Genomic DNA, 18,798 nt, shown 5'->3' on the forward strand with positions numbered 1-18,798 from the left:
TGTCACGCTATGTGGAAAATCGGGAGTTAAGGTTGCAAATGGAAATAAGTTTCCTAGTCTGCTGACCTTAAAATAGCGAGAGCATATTGGATTATCCAGGTGGGCCTCAACGTAATCAGAAGGGTCCTTTCAACGCGGAAGAGAGAGGCAGAAGTCAGGGCCGCACAAAGTGCGAAAGAGAAATCAGTCATTGCTGGCTTTGAAGATGGAGCAAGAGAGCTGCTGGCAGAGGAAGACAGCTTGATTTCAGCCCAGTGAGACCCCTTCGGGCCTCCGACTTCCAGAACTCTGAGATACTAAGTTTGTGTTGGTTTAAGCCAGTAAATTGGTGGTAATTTGGTACGGGATTGATAGGAAATTAACACACATATATAGAAATAATGTTTTTAAAAAATTTATAGGAAGAAAATCATAAAACTTTACCGAAGGACATTTTTAAAATATCTGGATAAATAATTGGCTCATGAATGAATGAACACATAGATAGATGATAGACAGATGGATGGATACATACATATGTATCTATGTCTATTCCCAACCAAAGTTACAAACCAGTTCAAAACTGCATCTGGAAAATAAAATACACTGCAGTAGAGGAAAACATATTGAAAGAAGACAATGTTCTAGCTTATATCAAACATATTATAAAACTATAGTCACTGAAACAGTGACAAAGAAATAGTAAGTGGGGTGGAACACACAATACAATGAATTACTTTATTAAGGGGATATTACGGGGCTCAGGTGAGGCTGAGACCATCAACAGAAGAGAAACCGTCTACAGCCTACGGAGGGATGGGCCTTCGAGGAGAACCTCAGAACCTCTCTCAGGGTCCTCCCGTCCTCAGTTAAGGGGGAGGAAAGAAAAGGGGGCGGAGCCAGAGAGCAGCCAGCAAAGCGCATGCGCAGTTGCCCGGTCTCTGGGCACCGGGGAACAGCAGTCGTCAGAATTCTGGGCAGGGGACCGAGGGCTTCTCGCAGATAAAGAAGTTCTCTCTGTTACATCTGTCATCATTCCAGCCATCACTGTAGAAGTCCACGCAGTCCTCATCTCCGTGGTTGTTGGGTTCTCCTTCTTTCCAGAAGCTGCGACCACCATGGGAGCTATGAGTCCCCTTCTCCAGCCAGACCCCACCCTCCAGGCCCGCCCTTGAAGGATCTGACCCCTGGCCTTTGGCAGCAAAATTCCAAGTACCAAAGGGACGTGGGGAATTCAGAGGCGGGGTTTCCAAAACGTGGATTCAGACACCACCTCCCTGAGAATCAACTCTGGCGGAGTAAAATTGCAGATTCCTGCTCTGTACCCAGACTTGTAGACTCAGAACCCTGCCCTTCCCCCGGGGTGGAGCCGGGACTCTGCATCTCTACCGAGCTCCTCAGATGGTGCCTTCCAATCCCAGAGTCCTAGCACCCCTGGTTTGGCATGTGGGTCTTTTCCCTGCCCACCCCCCTGGGGCCATTGACTTTGCGAGGTCACCTGAGATTGACAGGGGTGTTGTCCACCCATAGCCAGGAACCCTCGTTGTGGTGGTCGCTGAGGCCGATCCAGGCGGGCCTATTATTTCTGGTATCCCAAAACTTCAGAAATTGCTGAAGGTGGCGGGGGGGCGGGGGTGTATCAGGAAGAAGACTTTTGAATGCCACCCGTCTGCCCACATTCCCGTAGTCCCCTGCCTCTCTCGGAAGTTCTTTCTGCAGTCCAGCCTAAAGCCCCGACTCAAGTTGTGTGTGTTCACACATGCATGTATGCTGTGAATGTGTGTTAATGTGCATCCACGTGTGGAAATGTGTCAACTTGTATCTCAGATCACATATGTGCTGGCGAGAGACTATGTATGATCTCAAGGGTACCCTGAGTTCTCCTCCTGTCCATCCATGGGCTCCTCTCATGTGATCTTCCCAAGTCCATTATTGCTCCTCCTCCGGGAAGCCTTCCCTGACTGCATCTTCCCTGGCCCCAGCTTGCCCACCGGACCTCCATCTCTCAGAGGGCAGAGGAGGGTGGCAAAAGGCTTTTTGTTGCCCAGCCACATGGCCCAGCCTCCGACGGAAACCTTGCTCAGCCCACCTGCTCCTCAGCACTGTCGATGATCACCAGCTGAGCCTTGATGTCCTGACAGGCGGAGACGGAAGCTTTCCAGGTGTTCTGGGTCTGGGAGAAGAAGTAGCAGCTTCCTTGGAAGAATCCCCAATTCCAGGGGCAGGGTCGGCACAGGCCAGCTGGGGAGGAGAGGTGGGGTTGGGACAGACAGCTGCTCGGCTCCCAAATCGCCTGCACCTGCATCTGATCTTGGGAGCCCAGGGCCCAGGCGCCCTACTCGGCTGTCAGCTCAGTCCCCAAGAAACCCGTGAGAAAGATCCCGGCTCTGCCCAGCCCTCCGCAGACCAGCAGCCATAGAAGGTGGGTCCCCAGCCCTCTGGGGCGGGGCCGGGGGGAAGGGACCTCGCAGCTCCTTCCCGACCTTGGTGTGAGACCCTTACTCAGGGTGGCATTCATCCTGGTCAGCTGCTCACGGATCTCCTCCAGTTCTGACTGTATCCACTCCGGAGAAACAGCCACTAGAAGAAGAGGGCTTCAAGGATTAAGCACCTACTGTGTGCTTGGTGTAGAGAGGGCCCCAGGAGAACATTGTCCATGGATGTCACAGTGACCCTGAGAGCCCATTTGACAGGTGAGGAAACTGACAGTCCCTTAGAGAGCGACTTGACCAACGTTACCTCACGCAGGGGTCCAGTCTCCTCCTCCCGCTCCTGCCCTCCCTCCCTCACCCCCGTGGCGGGGGTTCGTCCAAGGTCAGGCAGCCTCGGAGCCCTGTCCCACTCTGGATCCTGGCATCCAGTGCCTCACCCGGGGGCTCGTTCTCCTGATGGTCCCACGCTCCTCTCTGCATGGATTGATGGATCTTGGAGACTATAAGAGAGCAGAGAATTCTCCTTTATGAACACCAACTGTGTGCCTGACCCTGTGCAGGTCCAGTTTCAGGGTCTCCGAGAGCCTAAGCCCCCCAGTAGAGGAAGGGGAGCTGCATTTCACAGATGAGGAAATGGGCTCAGAGAGGAATAGGAACCAGCCCATGGTCACACAGGAGGTGATGAGGAGCTCAAACGCCCCAGCACTAATGAGTCTGGGGACTGTGGAAAAGGGCAAAGACCATCCCAGAGGGAAAATCCAAAGAGATCCAGGGTTCCCCAAACCCCCAACCCCTGAGTCACCTTGAATCAGGATGGTTATCAGGAGCAGGAAGAGGCCCAAAGAAAGGAGAAGCGGCAGCAGAAGCAGAGGGAGCCTGGTGCGGCATCCTGCAGAACCGGCAGATGGGCAGAGCTGGAGGCTCAGGGACAGACCCGGCCCCGCCCTGCCCACACTGGAGGGGACCTCCCAGCCACCCCCTTCCCCAGGTGCCTGCTCCTGAGCCACCCACCCCAGTACCTGGTGAGCCCCTTGAGCTCCACAGTTGTCTAGGCTCTTTCTCAGTCAATTTCTGGTTCTCATATGTCTCCTCTGAATAGGACAGAACAGCCCTGCTCTCAGGACCAGATCCCAACTCCCCCAGAACCCTGGAGCCCTCCGCTCCCCACCATCACCCCAGAGTGGGGTCCCAGCCTCACCAAGGCCACACATCTCTGCCATCCTTCCTTCCTCTCTGCTCCTCTCTCTCCACCTCTTCTCTGCACTATGGTTTTTATAACCCTATGTGTTGCCCTCTGCAGCCCCTCCTCAGATCTGTCTCCCCAAACCAGAAAGAAGAACAAAGAAACAGGATGGGGACGCCTCTTCCTGTCAGAAAAGTCGGGGGAGTGATGGAGTGCCTGACGTATCTAGGAGAGAGGTCATCTAGGGTGGAGACAGAAGCTGCACAGTCGACTCTGGTGCCAGAAGGCACCATTCCAACCCCTATCCAGTCCCAGGACCTCTGGCCTCGCCTTATCAGAGCCTCAGTTTCCTCAGCTGCAAAAAGGGACAATTACCCTGCTTCATACCATTACTGTGAGGTTTAATACAGTGCACTGGTAACAGGTATAAATTGCCTGTTCCAATGATGGATACTCAGTAGTAACAGCAATTAGCATGTGCCCTACAGTTCCCTGGGGTGTGTGCTGTCCCTCACTGCAACAAGTAATAAACCCAAATTTGTTCAACTACAGGTGTGTTCCTCGTGATTTTTGGCTGGGGGGCCACCGACTGTTCTCACAATAGCCCTATGAGAAAGGTACAGTTATTATCCTGCTTTACAGATGAGGAAACTGAGAAACAGAGCAGGCAAGCAACAGTCTGAGGTCACACAGCTTGTTTTGGTTACCATATGCATGTGATATAATATCTTCTATCATTTCCCTTGCAACCTGGGGCTAGGAATTGACCCCAGTGTGACTGCTACACTAAGCAGTTGCTCTTTTCTCCTTTGTAACTACTAAGTATTTTGGAGAGAGCAACTTGAAACTATGTGTATCAAACTTTCCATTTATTTATATATGGACTCCTGGTTTCCTATCTGATTAGGTTGGTTGTAATAAGTTACCATCTTTTTCTTTTAATCTAAAGTGAGTCTCTTGTAGACAGCATATAATTGTATCATCTTTTTTTATCTATTCTGTCAATCTCTACCTTTTAATTAGAAAGTTTAACCCATTTATAGTTAATGTAATTACTGATAAGGCAGAGTTTAAGTCTGCTATTTTGCTATTTGTTTTTTATATGTCTTATTTTTTTTTGTTCCTCAGTTCCTCCATTATGACCTTCTTTTGTGTTAAATAAGTATTTTCTAGCGTATCATTTTATTTCTCTTGTTTCTTTTACTATATATTTTTCAAATTATTTTCTTAGTGGTTGCCCTGGGAATTACTATTAACATCTTAATTTATAACAATCTAGTTCAGATTAATATCAACTTAATTTTTAATAGTATACAAAACTTTGCTCCTGTATAGTTCCATTTCCTCCTCCCTTTCTGGAGCTATTATCACAAATTACGTCTTTATACTTTGTGCCCATCAACTTAGAATTCTAATTATTGCATCATACAGTTGTATTTTAAATCAGAAAGGGGAAAAAAGGAGTTACAGACAAAAAAATACATTTAAGCTGTCTTTTATATTTACCTATGAAGTTACCTTTACTGGTGTTATTTCTTCATGTGGATTCGAGTACTGTCTAGTGTTCTTTTCTTTCATCTGGAAAGACCCCCTTCATTTCTTTTGTTGTGGTAAAATACACATAACACGCAATTTACCATTTAAACTGTACAATTTGGGAGCATTCAGTACATTCACAATGTTGTGAATATTGTGCAGTCATCACCACTATCTAGTTACAGAACATTTTCATCACTTTGTTGATGCAAATAATTTGTAACCAATCTATAAATCAAAATTGGGGTGAGTTTATTCTGAGCTGAAATGTGAGGGCCCACATAACCTGGGAGAGTCCTTCCACGAAGGAATGGAGCACTCAGAAGAAGTGGGGGTGTACAGGGTGGTTATATACCCTCAAAGAGCATGTTTCACATATGATTGAAATGTCCCTTTTACAATAGTCACAAGATTGCCCTGTTGGCACACCTGTGTGATGGACACAGCAGGTAGCAGGTCTGCTGTCTCGGTAAACACAGCAGGGTGGACACAGCAGGCTGGCAGATCTGTTGTCTCGAGCTGGGTGGTCACAGGTGAGTACAGCAATCAGTTTCTAGCCTAAGGAAAGATACTTATCCTTAAGCAAATGCCAATGTTGGGGGAAGTTGCACCTTTATCTTAAGGCCATTTGTTCTTGCCATAGGAAATGCTTAAAGCAGATGTACAATGCATCCTCAATGGCCATGTCAGGCCTTTTTGGAAAAATAAAGTCAGGCCAAATTAGGTTGACACCAAATGGCTTCCTCATATACCCCAATATATCCTATGGCTTGCCATTTCTATTTGTCATTTTCCCCTTTTGATCTACAATCTTTTGATAGAAAATATTGATCATCAAATGCTGTCCCTCGACACCAGGGTGATTGCTGCCCACCCTGGGTCCATCAGGTCCCTTGGTGCTAGACTTTTATCTCATTTATTTGCTCAGTTGTCCATGTTGGGGGGAAATAGTGGACAAGCATAGAGGTATATGTATTAACAGAGGAAGCATTTCATAGATTATATAATTTTCTATTAACTTTGGATTGTTGCACAAACATCGTATATGTGTTTTTCTATGACACTTTGTATTTACATTGTAAATGATCATAGAACAAGTACAGTAACCATAATTCAATATATTTGAAAGGATTAGTCTTAAATGAGTTCTTAGGCATAGTCCTTATCAGAAAAGGAAATTTGTCCAGGTTTATAAGATAGATCGACCATCTCAAGCCGTCGAGTAATCATTACTCTAGTTTGTATGCTATTCTTACAACACTGAGTAAAGAAAATAGCAATTATTTTGAAGATTATGACTAGCACAAGGATTTCAAGAAGTGATAGAAATAGAAACTGCAATCCAGACCAGAAAACAGAACTGATACCAGAAGGGAGCCAACCAAAAAAACAAGACTGGGTGTCAGATCACTTAAGGCATCCACCGTCTTCTTTCTGTGTTTTAGCAGAGATGATGCATTGGAAGACTCATCAGGTACAAAAACACAGCATTCAGTCTAAGTGATTGTACACATGCCACCTTGGGATGCCGTCGGAATATCTAAGGCCATTCTGTTTTTACGAACAGCCTTTCACATTAAAGACATTTCAGTGTTTAATAAAGCTATTCCTGCTTGACTATCATTAAGAGCTTGTTGAGTAAATTTAGTCAGAGCTTCTATATGCGATATGACAACTTCTAAACCCCAAGGAAGGAGCAAATATAGCCGCTAGGTGGTCATACCAGCGGAACACTGAAGGAGCCCATCTGACCTTAAGGAGAGGGAGATTGGCAACAGATGTTAGCTCTTGGTGAATCTTGCCCTGCATCCAAGGGAAGACCAGAGTGTGGTACTCTAGCCATCCAGGTGGTAGCCAAGGCCAGAGGTTTGTTCCACATAACCACTGAGTTCCATTAGGAGACGTCCAATAAATGCCTGGTCTCTGAGACCAGTCTGTTCCAAACCAATCACTTTCTTTAAGTATAAAAGTGCTCTGACATGACACAGGGGGTATCCAGTCCACCTTTCGAGTGTAATCTGGTAGATTTTGTTTGGAATGATTTATTTGCTCCCAACATAAAGGTGCAGGTATGTTTAAAGATCCACAGTGAGGAGTAAGCCAAACATATCCATCCCAAATTTGCGTAAAAGCTTCCATGGTTCTTACTGTGATATCTGGTTTCCTTTGTTCACTTGCAATTTGTTGGGATAATTGGATGGTTTGAGTAACAGAAAAAGAGTCGCCGTGCCCTGTATTATTAATAGTGTGGGCTATCGGCCATGTTTCAGGATCATTATTAGTAAAAACATTGCCATCAGAGGCCCATTCGGATGTGGATTGGAAAAACAAACACGGTATTAGGAAAGTCTTAAATGACATTTTTTGTAATTAATAACAGTTTTGTAATTAGGTTCTAATCTAATCAAGTTGGGGGGTAAAGTATTAGGGTAGGAAAATCAGCAAGCCAATCTAGAAATCAATTATTTTAGCAATTACATAAAGTTGAAACATTACAAGGGTTTAAATGAGGAGATATAAGGTTAGGAATACAGGCCTGGTCCGGAGTCTTGGGACAGCTGTCTACAACAGGTGTCGTCTTCCTCTCATCCTGGTTTGGAGATACTCGTCTTAGCCAGTCGAAGGCGGGTGTCAGAGACTGGAGCTGAAGCCCATTCAGGAGGAGAAGACTTTTTCAGATGAGTAATGTGAATCCATGAGTTTACACCTTTTAATTTTGCAGCACACAGGTGGGTTAAAAGCACCTGATATAGTCCCTTCCAATGAGGCTGCAAAGAATCCTTTATCTGGTGTCTTTTCCAATAAATGAAATCTCCAGACTATAAGCCATGATCCTTAAGGTCTTCGTCTCCCAGGAGCTCATTGTGAAAAGAATCGACTTCCAATCTCTCATTTCTTTTAAGTGCCTCAATGAGACTTGGACAATAATGTCAAATGTCTCCTTTAGGTAAAGTTGGTTCATACATTCCTTCATCTAATTGCATAGTCCATCCAGCTATTATCTCAAAAGTAGACAGCTGATGTTTACCAAAGGGTGTAGATCTAAGATTGAGGAGCGCTAGTGGAAGAGCCTTCGGCCATGAGAGATTAAATGCTTCTGAAAGTTTTGCCAATTGAGTTTTGATTGTACCATTAGTTCTTTCCACAATCCTGAGGACTGGGGATGGTAAGCACAATGGAAATGCTGCATTATTGGGCAAGTAATACAAATAGATTTAATTATTCCTCCAGCGAAATGAGCTCCCCGGTCACTCAGTAACTCAGTAGGAATTCCCCAAACAGGAATGATTCTCTCTAATAGGAATTTACCTACTGTTAGAGCCATTGCTCTTCTGCAAGGAAAGGCCTCAATCCAATGTGAAAACATGCAAATCATTGCCAAGATGTATTTATATGCTTGAGATGGTGGCATTTGGATGAAGTCCAATTGCCATACCTCAAAGGGTCCCTTAGGAGGGGAAAGTGACCTTGTGACCCAGGAAGTGGTTTTCCCTGGATCATACTTTGGGCCTATAGCACAACGAGCATAGGCTTTATGAGCCACCATGGGAGAAAGTTTCCAAAAGCATTGTTTTCCCCATAAAATCATCTTTGCAGGTGCCCAATGGGTTAATTGGTGTCTATGCTGGAGCAGTGGCAATTGTGCTCCAACAGGTACTGTGGGTTTCTTATTGGGCCTGAACCACATCTGCCAGGGGGTGTCAAAAATTCCCCCCTTTTGACTGCCATATCTGTTTCTCTTCCCGTGGTGATTTCTTGAGCCTGTAGAAGGAAATCTTTTACCGGGTTGGCAGAGTTACTAGGAAGCAGTGGGCATTCTCAAGGCTGGGTGGGGCAAACCTTCAAGGCTGCTTGTTTAGCAGCTGCGTCAGCAAACCGATTTCCTTTAGCTTCCAAAGTATCAGATTTGGAATGCCCTGGTGTTTCAATAATTGCTAGTTGTCTGAGTAGTTACGTAGAATTCAATAATTCTGCAAACTTTTTCCCATCCTTTATAGGCTGACTCAAAGAGGTTAAAAACCCTCATAGTTTACACAGCATTCCAAAGTCATGTGCTACTCGGAAAGCATAATGGCTGGCAGTATACATATTTGCTACCTGGTCTTTGGTCAATTGACAAGCTCGAGTTAAAGCAATTAACTCAGCTTGCTGTGCTGACTTTATCTCTGGTAAATAAGAACTCTCAATTATGTCCACTGAGGACGTTACCACATATCCAGCCCAATAATGTCCTTGTCCATCCTTTAAGTAAGACCCATCTGTAAACCAAATTAGATCAGCATTACCAATGGGAGTTTCTTGCAAGTAATTCCTAGGAATGAGGAGCTAATCAGTTAATAAAATGCGGTCATGGGCATCCTCCTCCTGTGATGCTGGAAGTAAAGTGGCAGGATTAAGATTATTACATCGGGCTAAGGTAATATTAGGAGCAGAGAGCAACAGAACTTCATAGGAGGCTAGTCAGCTTACAGCGTGATGCTGAGTGTGATGAATTTAGGAGATATTCGACTGAGTGAGGAACATAGATAGTTAAGGAGACCCCATCACTATTTCTTCAGTGGTCTCACATAAGAGGGCTGTGGCTGAAATGGCTCTCATACAAGGCTGGACCCTTTTGCCACTGAGTCTCACTGCTGACTGTAACACCCGGTAGGTCGATGTTGATCTCCATGCTTTTGAGTTAAGATACCTAAGGCATTTCCTTTATCGTCTCGAACGAAGAGGAAAAATGGCAAGCTATAATTAGGGTGCCCCACGGCTGGTGCTTGAGCCAAAATAGACTTTAAGGTAGTTACTGCCTTCTCTCCTTCTGGCATCCATTCAATTAAATCAGGCTCGTCAGGGGCCGGCCCGGTGGTGCAGCGCTTAAGTGCGCACATTCTGCTTCAGCGGCCCGGGATTCGCTGGTTCAGATCCCGGGTGCGGACATGGCACCGCTTGGCAAGCCATGCTGTGGTAGGCATCCCACATAGAAAGTAGACGAGGATGGGCACGGATATTGGGTCAGGGCCAGTCTTCCTCAGCAAAAAGAGGAGGATTGGCAGCAGTTAGCTCAGGGCTAATCTTCCTAAATAAATAAATAAATAAATAAATCAGGTTGATCAGACTTTAGTCATGTAGATAAAGGCTGGGCAGGAAGTGAAAAGTTAGGTACCCGGTTCCCGCAGTATCCGGTTAGTCCCAGGGATCCCCTTAACTGTTTCTTTGTCTTAGGGAGAGAAAAAGCCAAGATGTCTTTAATCCTTTCAAAATCAATCAAGTCCATCCTGAGATATTAAGCACCCTAGATACTTTACAATAGGAAGGCAAAATTGTAATTTCTCCCTGGCTGCTCTATGCCCCTTAGATGCTAACGGTTGTAAGTGATCAACTGTGTCCTTCTGAGAATCCAACTCAGTTTTTGGACATAAGAGCAGATCATCCACATACTGAATTAGAGTGGATTAAAGTGGAGTTGTTAGGGAACTCTGTATTAGTGAAATCAGCCTTGAGAATCTGGGCAACTTAGTGGGGCTTTCTGCATAGCCCTGTGGCAGAGCTGTCCAGTATCCAGGCGATTTTCCCACGTGAAGGCAAAAAGATGCCCACTATTCTTTTCTATGGGGATGCTAAAGAAGGCACTGCCTGAATTGATGACTGGGAAATGCCAGCTGTTGATTGGAATCACTGAGAGCCAAGTGTGTGGACTTGTAACCACAGGGTGTTGGGGAATCACAATGTTATTTATGGCTCTCAGGTCTTGAACAAATCTCCAGCCTTTTCCGTTAGGCTTTTTTTACTGGCAAAATAGGTGTCTTACAGGGAGTAGTATGAGGAATTATAAGTCCCTTCTCAAGAAACTCCTGAATGACAGGCCTCATTCCGTCTAATGCGTCTGGTCTAAGTGGATATTGCTGGATATTAGGTAAAGGCTTAGAGTTGTCAATAGCCACCTTAATAGGAGTGGCCGATTTAATTTTTCCAGTATCTGAAGAGGACGAAGACCATAATTCTCTAAGTAATTGTAATGACAGGTCATCAGTTTCCTTTTCTTCTATTTGAGTCATTGATTTCACAATCATCAGCCTTTCAGTAACTGCACGCTGCTCAGCATCCCAACTTTCTAAATCTAGAAGCATTTTGCCCTTTTGTGAAAAGGCAGTGTGGGCATCATATGCTTCTAGAAGATCTCGTCCCATCAAATGAATTGGAGCCATTTAACCAGGAGAAACACATGTTTCCTGTGATGGTTCCTCGATGAAAAAGTATTGGTTCTGATTTAAAAAGCTGCATTGGAAAAACTTCAAACCCCTACCATTCGAACTGTCTGTTTACCCCAAGGGAGAGGGCAATGAATAAGGGTAGGGTTGAGGCAGATAAGGTAGCCCCGGTAAGTACAGGGCCTTTGAAGTTTCCCCTCCAAGAGTTACTTCAATTTCCCCTAAGGTATTTGGCCTCTTGTAACCCTCAAGCATCCCAATTTTTCTTTGCTGGTGTCACGCCCTAAATCCCATTTGAGGGTACAGCAATCTCGTCGGAAATGACCAGGCTTTTTGCAATAGTAGCAGACGTGGTCATTTCGTTTCTGGTTGGATTTTAAAAGGATGGTGTTTGCTGGGCCACTAAGCTGTTGTAGTTGTATGCTCATGACCCTAGGGGCTTTCCCTTTTTGCTACAGGGTTTCAGATAGTTTATCCACAATAGTAACAAGAGCGCTAGTGTGCATTAAAGTCCGATCCAGTTCATGTCTCTTAACTAACTTTGCTAATTTCTCATCTGATCCTTCTAAGAAAATGGAATCATTTGGATGATCCTGAGAACTTTCGGGGGCCATCCCAGAGTGTTGTTTGAAGTTTTTCTCAAGCCTTTCAAAATAATCAAAGATAGATTCTTCAGGTTTCTGCTTACATTGGTGGACTTTAGCCCAATCTATTTTCCTGGGGAAAACTACAGGAATGGCTTTATGTACATTTCGAGGAATATCTCCACATTCCTCAAGGTCATGAGGCTCATGCTTATGGAAATCCTCCAATTTGCTTCTTTTATCCATTCCTTTGCTTTGCTCTCAGATACGAGCAAAGGCACCAGTTGATATAAATCTGAATAACCTGGGGCATATGTTCTAACAATCAAGTCAAATTCTCCAGCAAACGCTAAAGGATCTTGCAAAGGGTCAGGAAAGTCCTTAGTTAAGTTCTTAAGTTCAGTTCTGGTCCAGGGACTATACACAAGAACGCGCTCGCCTCGCCCAGGAACAGGTTTCTCCTTAAAGGGAGTCAATCGAACTTTAGAACCCTCAGTATTTGCTCCCTGAGAGTTGCTCCTTGTTTTTTCCAGGAGCGGAGAAGGAGGAGGAGGCAGTGAAGGACGGGGAGGAGGAGGTGGAGTGGATAGGTCTGGGGATGGATTTCAGAAAGGAAAGGATATGAGGGTGCTGAGGGAGAAGGAGCTAAGCTCTGAGGTTCCAAAAGCGGCAGTGGAGGAGATGAAAGGGATAAGGGGGTGGGACGGTGGTCTGACTTCTTACCTCTTTTTAATTCAGATACAGTCTCTGCCAGTTTACGGTTAGTCTCTGGTAAAGAAGTCATTTTATCGTTATTACGTTTTGAAGCTTCTAAATGCTGGTCATAATAAGCTTCCCATTCTTTTGCTTTGGTTTCAGAGCGGGCTCTTTCTCCTTGTGCGTGCAAATACAGTAGCTTTGAGAGATCAAACGTTCCCCACTTTGGACATTTAAGACGTAAGTCATCCTGGGGTCGGCCTGGTGGTGCAGCGGTTAAGCTCACTCCTTCTGCTTCAGTGGCCCAGGGCTCACTGGTTCAGATCCCGGGTTCGGACATGGCACCACTTGACAAGCCATGCTGTGGTAGGAGTCCCACGTATAAAGTAGAGGAAGATGGGCACATATGTTAGCTCAGAGCCAGTCTTCCTCGGCAGAAAGAGGAGGATTGGCAGCAGATGTTAGCTCAGGGCCAATCTTCCTCAGCAAAAAGAGGGGGATTGGCAGCAGTTAGCTCAGGGCTAATCTTCCAAGAAAAAATTAAAAAGACTGAAGTCATCCTTAGTTAATCTTTCCCATTTTGTTAAATACTTGCAAGCATTGTTTCTGTATGCATTATACACGAAACCAGCTGGAGTCCCAGTGGGAGGTTGTCCATCCGGGAGCTGGCCGGCTTTAGAAGCACTGTTTCCCATTTTCTTTTTGTTTGTCTGTTTGTTTTTAATAAATTCTGAGCAACTTCTAAGGACAGTGTGTGGGTCAGAAAATGTGTGGCTGGAGTGTTACATGGGAGTAACCCTCTCTTACGTGCCTCAGTTTCTCCCACCGGCAGTCTAAAAACACTGTGGGGGCTCGGAGCACCCGGGTAACCAGCCCTTAGGTGCATGACCCTGAGGAGCCTGTAATTAATTACGGTGAATGACAGTGGAGTTCCCTATGGGACTGCTATGCATCACAAGGATTGATCCTCTGACGCTCCTACTGAGGTCCTTGGTCACCTAAGGATGCTTTTTGGGTGAAAAAGACTGGGAGGAGCTAGTGTCCCTTTTCTTTGGAGCTGAACACGTTCAATCTCTCATTTCTCTATCAAGCAGTTTGTCCAGACTTTATAAACACAATCCTTTCCAATTTGAAGACAAATTAAAAGGACAACCAAGCCAGTTCACTCTGAGCTCCCTCATGTCTCCCCTGGCTTAGGAATTCCCTCTGGGTTTCTTTCCACCTAGGAAATGCACTGGTACCCTTCAAAACCTCTAGCCTTAGGACCTTAACCAGCTCATATAAACTCTTGGACTGTCGACTTAAAATAAGGAGGTCAGGGTTTCAGGAGAACTCACCAGTGTCACCTGAAGAATGCAGTGATCTGGGTGGCTCAATGGGCCCCCGTGGTACCAAGTGCCAGTTCAGGATAGATTCCAGGTGGTCTCCGGTGGGTTTCTCCAAAATCCTGCCACGACTATGCCAAGAAATGTCAATGCAAATAATCCATAACCAATCTATAAATCAAAATTGGGGTGAGTTTATTCTGAGCTGAAATGTGAGGGCCACATAGCCCAGGAGAGTCTTTCCACAAAGGAATGGAGCACTCCAAAGAGGTGGGGGTGTACAGGGTGGTTATATGCCCTCAAAGAGCATGTTTCACATATGATTGAAATGTCCCTTTTACAATAGTCACAAGATTGCCCTGTTGGCACACCTGTGTGATGGACATGGCAGGCAGCAGATCTGTTGTCTCAGTGGACACAGCAGGCTGGCAGGTCTGTTGTCTTGAGCTGAGTGGTCACAGATGAGCTGAGTGGTCACAGATGAGCTGGGTGGTCACAGGTGAGCACAGCAATCAGTTCCTAGCCTAAGGAAAGATGCTTATCCTTAAGGAAACGCCAATGTTGGGGGAAGTTGCACCTTTATTTCAAGGGCATTTATTCTTGCCATAGGAAATGTTTAAAGAAGATATACAATGTGTGCTCAATGGCCATGTCATGCACTTTTGGAAAAAACAAAGTCAGGCCGAATTAGGTTGACGCCAAACGGCTTCCTCATATGCCTCAATAAATCCTATTGCTTTCCATTTCTATTTGTCAACTCCAAGAGGAAACTGCATATCCGTTAAGCTGTCACTCCCCATTCCCGCCTTCCCCGGGCCCCAGAAACCACTAATCTACTTTCTGTTGCTGTGAATTTACCTATTCTGTGTTTTCATATAAATGGACTCATACAACACCTTTTTGTATCTGGCTTCTTTCATTTAGCATAATGTTTTCCAGGTTCGTCCATGCTGCGGCATATATCACTACTTTCTTTCTTTCTACAACTGAATAATTTAGTTTTGCTTGATAGAGAATTCTTGGTGGACAGGTTTTTTTCTTTCAGCATTTGGAATATGTCTTTGCACTGCCTTCTGGCCTCCATGGTTTCTGATGAGAAATAAGCTTTTAATCTTATTGAGCGTCTCTCATACGGGACGAAACATTTCTCTCTTGCTGCTTTCAAGATTCTCTCTTTGTGTTTCAACAGTTGGACTACCATGTGTCTGAGTGTAGCTCTCTTTGAGTTTATCCTACTTGGAGTTTATTGAGCTTCTGGAAGTGCAGCCTAACCCTTTCACCAAATTTTGGAAGTTTTCAGCCACTGTTTCTTCAAATATTCTTTCTGCCCATTTCCATCCCTGCTCTCCTTCTGGCACTCCCATTATGCATATGTTGGTATGCTTAATGATGTCCCACAAGTCTCTGAGGCCCTGTGAATTTTTCTTCATTCTTTTTCTTCCTGCTCCTCAGACTGGATCATCTCAGTGGACCTATCTCCGATTTTAGCTTATTCTTTCTTCTGGCTGCTCAAGTCTCCCACTGGACTAGCTACTGAAATTTTCATTTCACTCACTGTACTTTTTAACTCCAGAATTTCTATATGATTCCTTTTCATAATGTCTCTTTATTGATATTCTCTGTTTGGTGACATATTGTTTTCATACTTTTCTTTTGTTCTTTAGACAAGATTTCCTTTAGCTTGTCGAACATATTGAAACTGGCCAATTTAAAGTCTTTGTCTAGTAAGCCCAACATCTGGGTTTTCTCAGGAACAGTTTCTATTCATTGCATTTTTTCCCTGTGCACGGGTAATATTAGCTTGTTTCTTTGTAGGTCTCATAATTTTTGGTTGAAACTAGACATTTCAAAAAACATCATATGGCAACTACAGTCATCAGATTCTCCCTCCTTCTAAACGTTTGTTGTTGCTACTGTTTGCTGTAGTTGTTGTTTTTTTGTTTATTGAGTGACTTTTCTGAACTAATTCTGTAAGGTCTATATTCTCTGTCCTGTATGGCCACTAAGATCTCTGCTCAGTTAGCTTAGTGGTTAGTTAATAACTGGACAGGGATTTCCTGGGATGCCTGAAACTTAGGTCTCTCAGTCTTTGCCGAGAGTCTCTGTGTGTTTGAACACAACTTTAACACTCAGCCAGGAAGTTCACAACTCTGCCTGAGGCTTCACTTTCTGCTTTCACAGACCCTCAAAATCAGCCAGAAGTGAGAGCTTGGGGACTTCTCAGCTCTTTCCTGGGCATACATACAGCCCTGTGCATGCATGTGGACCTTCCAGATTCTCAGGAATATGACAGGACTTTTCAAAACTCTTAAAGACATCTCACTCCCTAACTTTTCCTTTTAAGACTTTCTGTTAGGCTATTTATTTTCCCCAACTTTATCCATCGCCTCAGGCAGCTGCCATGGTAAAACATTTGACAAGTGCCCCCTGGGGAGAGGCTTTTTAAGGGCTCCAGCTCTGTTCTTCTCCCTCCAGAACCAAGAATGTGAGCTGTTATTTTTCAAGGCTACTTCTGAGTTGGAGAGTGGAGGGTGGGACTAGGGTAAGTTAAAATTCCACTGATCTTGCTGTTCTATATTGAAATTCAGCCATATTTCTTCACTAAACACTCCCCGAATTGCTGTCAGCTTTTGGTTGATTTCCAGAGTTCTAAAATTGTCGATTCTGACCAATTTTGCAGTTTTTTAATTGCTTCTATGGAAGAGCAAAATCTTTCTGCCATTCTTGCTGATTTCCCTTTTTTTTTTTTTTTTCCTTTTTATAAATGTTTAAATTGTCTTTGATTTGCCCAGTGGAAGCCTTTCATGCTGGCTTCTGTGTTCTTTCGACATGTGCCAATGGGTTTTTGCTGATCAGCTTCCCTTCCTGTTGGTCTGCAGCCCCAACAATTTCCGGGGTGAAATCTGAAACTGGCCTCCGTACAGAGAAGCCAAGAAGAGAGGGAAGAAGGAGGCAGACCACTCCAGGTGGCAGGTTTCATAAGCAAGGGAACTCCCAAGGCTTGTCTTGGGCAGCTGCAAAATTAGTAGACTGCTGACCCTTCCTGCTGGAACCCTAAAAGTTCGTATAGAGGCATTAACTGGGTTCACCGATGTATGCCATCCAGATGGCCTCAACAACACATTGCCCTCTCAAGGCTTCATCCTTGAAAATGGCTCCTACTGTGGGAACAGTGGGCAGAATGTACATTCCAAGGACAGGAGAGGGAGTGAGGAGCCTCCGATTACAAGCGTCCAGCTCACAGATCAACAGGCTGTCACAGACTCTCAAGGACTTCCTCCAGCACTTTCTTTGTGGTACAGCTAGATCCACCAGACTTTCCTTGCCCCGACTCTAGAATCAGCCATTTTTCCAAAGAGCTGCAGTTGCTTTTAAGTGGAGAACGGCATTCAGAAACCAAGACGTGGGGGTTAAGTGTGCTCCTTGTTATTGGGGTATCACTGGTCCAAAGGCCTCTCAGTAGACAAATGGGAATGTACACACACACATTTATTTGTCTATATATATATAATTTTTTTTAAATATTGGCACCTGGGCTAACAACTGTTGCCAATCTTCCTTTTAAGGATTTGCACCTGGGCTAATAGCTGTTGCCAATCTTTTTTTTTTTTTTTCTGCTTTATCTCCCCAACCCCCCCCCCCCCCCCACCGTACACAGTTGTATATCTTAGTTGCAGGTCCTTCTAGTTGTGGGATGTGGGATGCCGCCTCAACGTGGCCTGATGAGCGGTGCCATGTCCGTGCCCAGGATCCAAACCCTGGGCCGCCGCAGCGGAGCGCACGAACTTAACCACTCGGCCTCGGAGCCGGCCCCTGTCTATATATTTTGAAAACCATGAATTCACACCAACACATCCAATTAAATACAACAGGATTCATTATAGTTTTCTCCCCATTCAACTTTGGAACGCCCTTCTCCCATGGGAAACCTAGTTCCCGTTACCCTGAATATATTTATTTATTTCATCAATCCCTTTGTATATAACCAATCCCCTTTTTCCACCAACATCCCCTACCCTGTGTGATGCCCTCCCCACTGTGCTTGGACACTCACCAGGCTGACAGACCCCCACGTTGTCCTTCTTACCTTACTTGGGCTCTGACATCCCGTACCAGGCTACCCCTCCACGTGGATGCTCTCCTCACCGGGTCTGGACACCCACACTCTAGTGGCCACCATTTTGAACCCTTACTCTTGTCATCCAGGAACTAGCTGCTTTGCTCTGCCCCCTAAACATCTCTCCATCCAGGCAAGCCCACCCCTACCCAGAGCCATTGCCTGCCTGCCCCTGCCCTCTGGTATGGTAGCTGCCACTGCTCTTGGCTTACCTCCAAAGGGCTCGTTTTATCTCTGAAATCCAGCTCATTGAGGCTTCCTTGCCTCCACCACTCTTAACTAGTCCTATTGAAAAGTATGGGTTTTTCCAGTTGTCACCATGGAAGTGGGGGTCTTTTGGATCCTTCTGCATCCTAGCCAGAAGTAGAAATCCTAGCAACATTCCTTAAGAGCTTAGTTTTTGCTAAATGCGTTTTAGACTTGATCTCAGTTAATCCTCATAACACAGCTACTATAGTTCCCATTTTACCTATGAGCAAACAGAAGCTCAAACATTATTTCCCTTGTCCATGGTCCACCAGCTTATAAGCACGGAGCTGGGGTGCAAACCATGAAAGCCCATCAGTTTCATTCACCTCTGAGCCCCGACCTCAAACCAGTTCAAAAGAAAGGGAAGGTGGTTGATAGCGTTTTCTCTGTTAATTGGGAAGTCCAAGGGAGAAAGGAGATGGACAGATTCCGGCTCAAAATTTGTGTATCTGTCTATCATCTGTCTCCCCCAGGATGGAACCTTCTAGATTACCAAA

At 45.1% G+C, this 18,798-nt stretch overlaps 1 protein-coding gene across 1 annotated transcript; it reads right to left on the reverse strand.

The window, feature by feature from the left end:
• Positions 1-378: 378 nt before the first annotated feature.
• On the reverse strand, positions 379-3,765 carry LOC106844506 (CD209 antigen-like protein C). Its single transcript, XM_014861972.3, has 8 exons — positions 3,610-3,765; positions 3,431-3,502; positions 3,214-3,300; positions 2,849-2,911; positions 2,482-2,559; positions 2,069-2,220; positions 1,478-1,590; positions 379-1,086 (listed from the first exon to the last, which is right to left on the reverse strand). The coding sequence occupies exons 1-8, from the start codon at positions 3,629-3,631 to the stop codon at positions 945-947; spliced, it is 729 nt and encodes a 242-aa protein (XP_014717458.2). The 5' UTR covers positions 3,632-3,765; the 3' UTR covers positions 379-944.
• Between the last annotated feature and the right edge of the window lie 15,033 nt (positions 3,766-18,798).

This window comes from Equus asinus, chromosome 20 (genome assembly GCF_041296235.1).
Source record: "Equus asinus isolate D_3611 breed Donkey chromosome 20, EquAss-T2T_v2, whole genome shotgun sequence".
NCBI classification, from domain to species: Eukaryota; Metazoa; Chordata; class Mammalia; order Perissodactyla; family Equidae; genus Equus; species Equus asinus.

Bases quoted from the DNA above. Each gene is read 5' to 3' on its own strand.
- LOC106844506 (XM_014861972.3), bottom strand. From the start codon at position 3,631: ATGGCAGAGATGTGTGGCCTTG. The intron at 2,560-2,848 runs GTGAGGCACTGG...CTCTTCTTCTAG, and splicing joins TCAGGAGAACGAGCCCCCGG to TGGCTGTTTCTCCGGAGTGG. The intron at 2,221-2,481 runs GTAAGGGTCTCA...TCTCCTCCCCAG, and splicing joins CAGGATGAATGCCACCCTGA to CTGGCCTGTGCCGACCCTGC.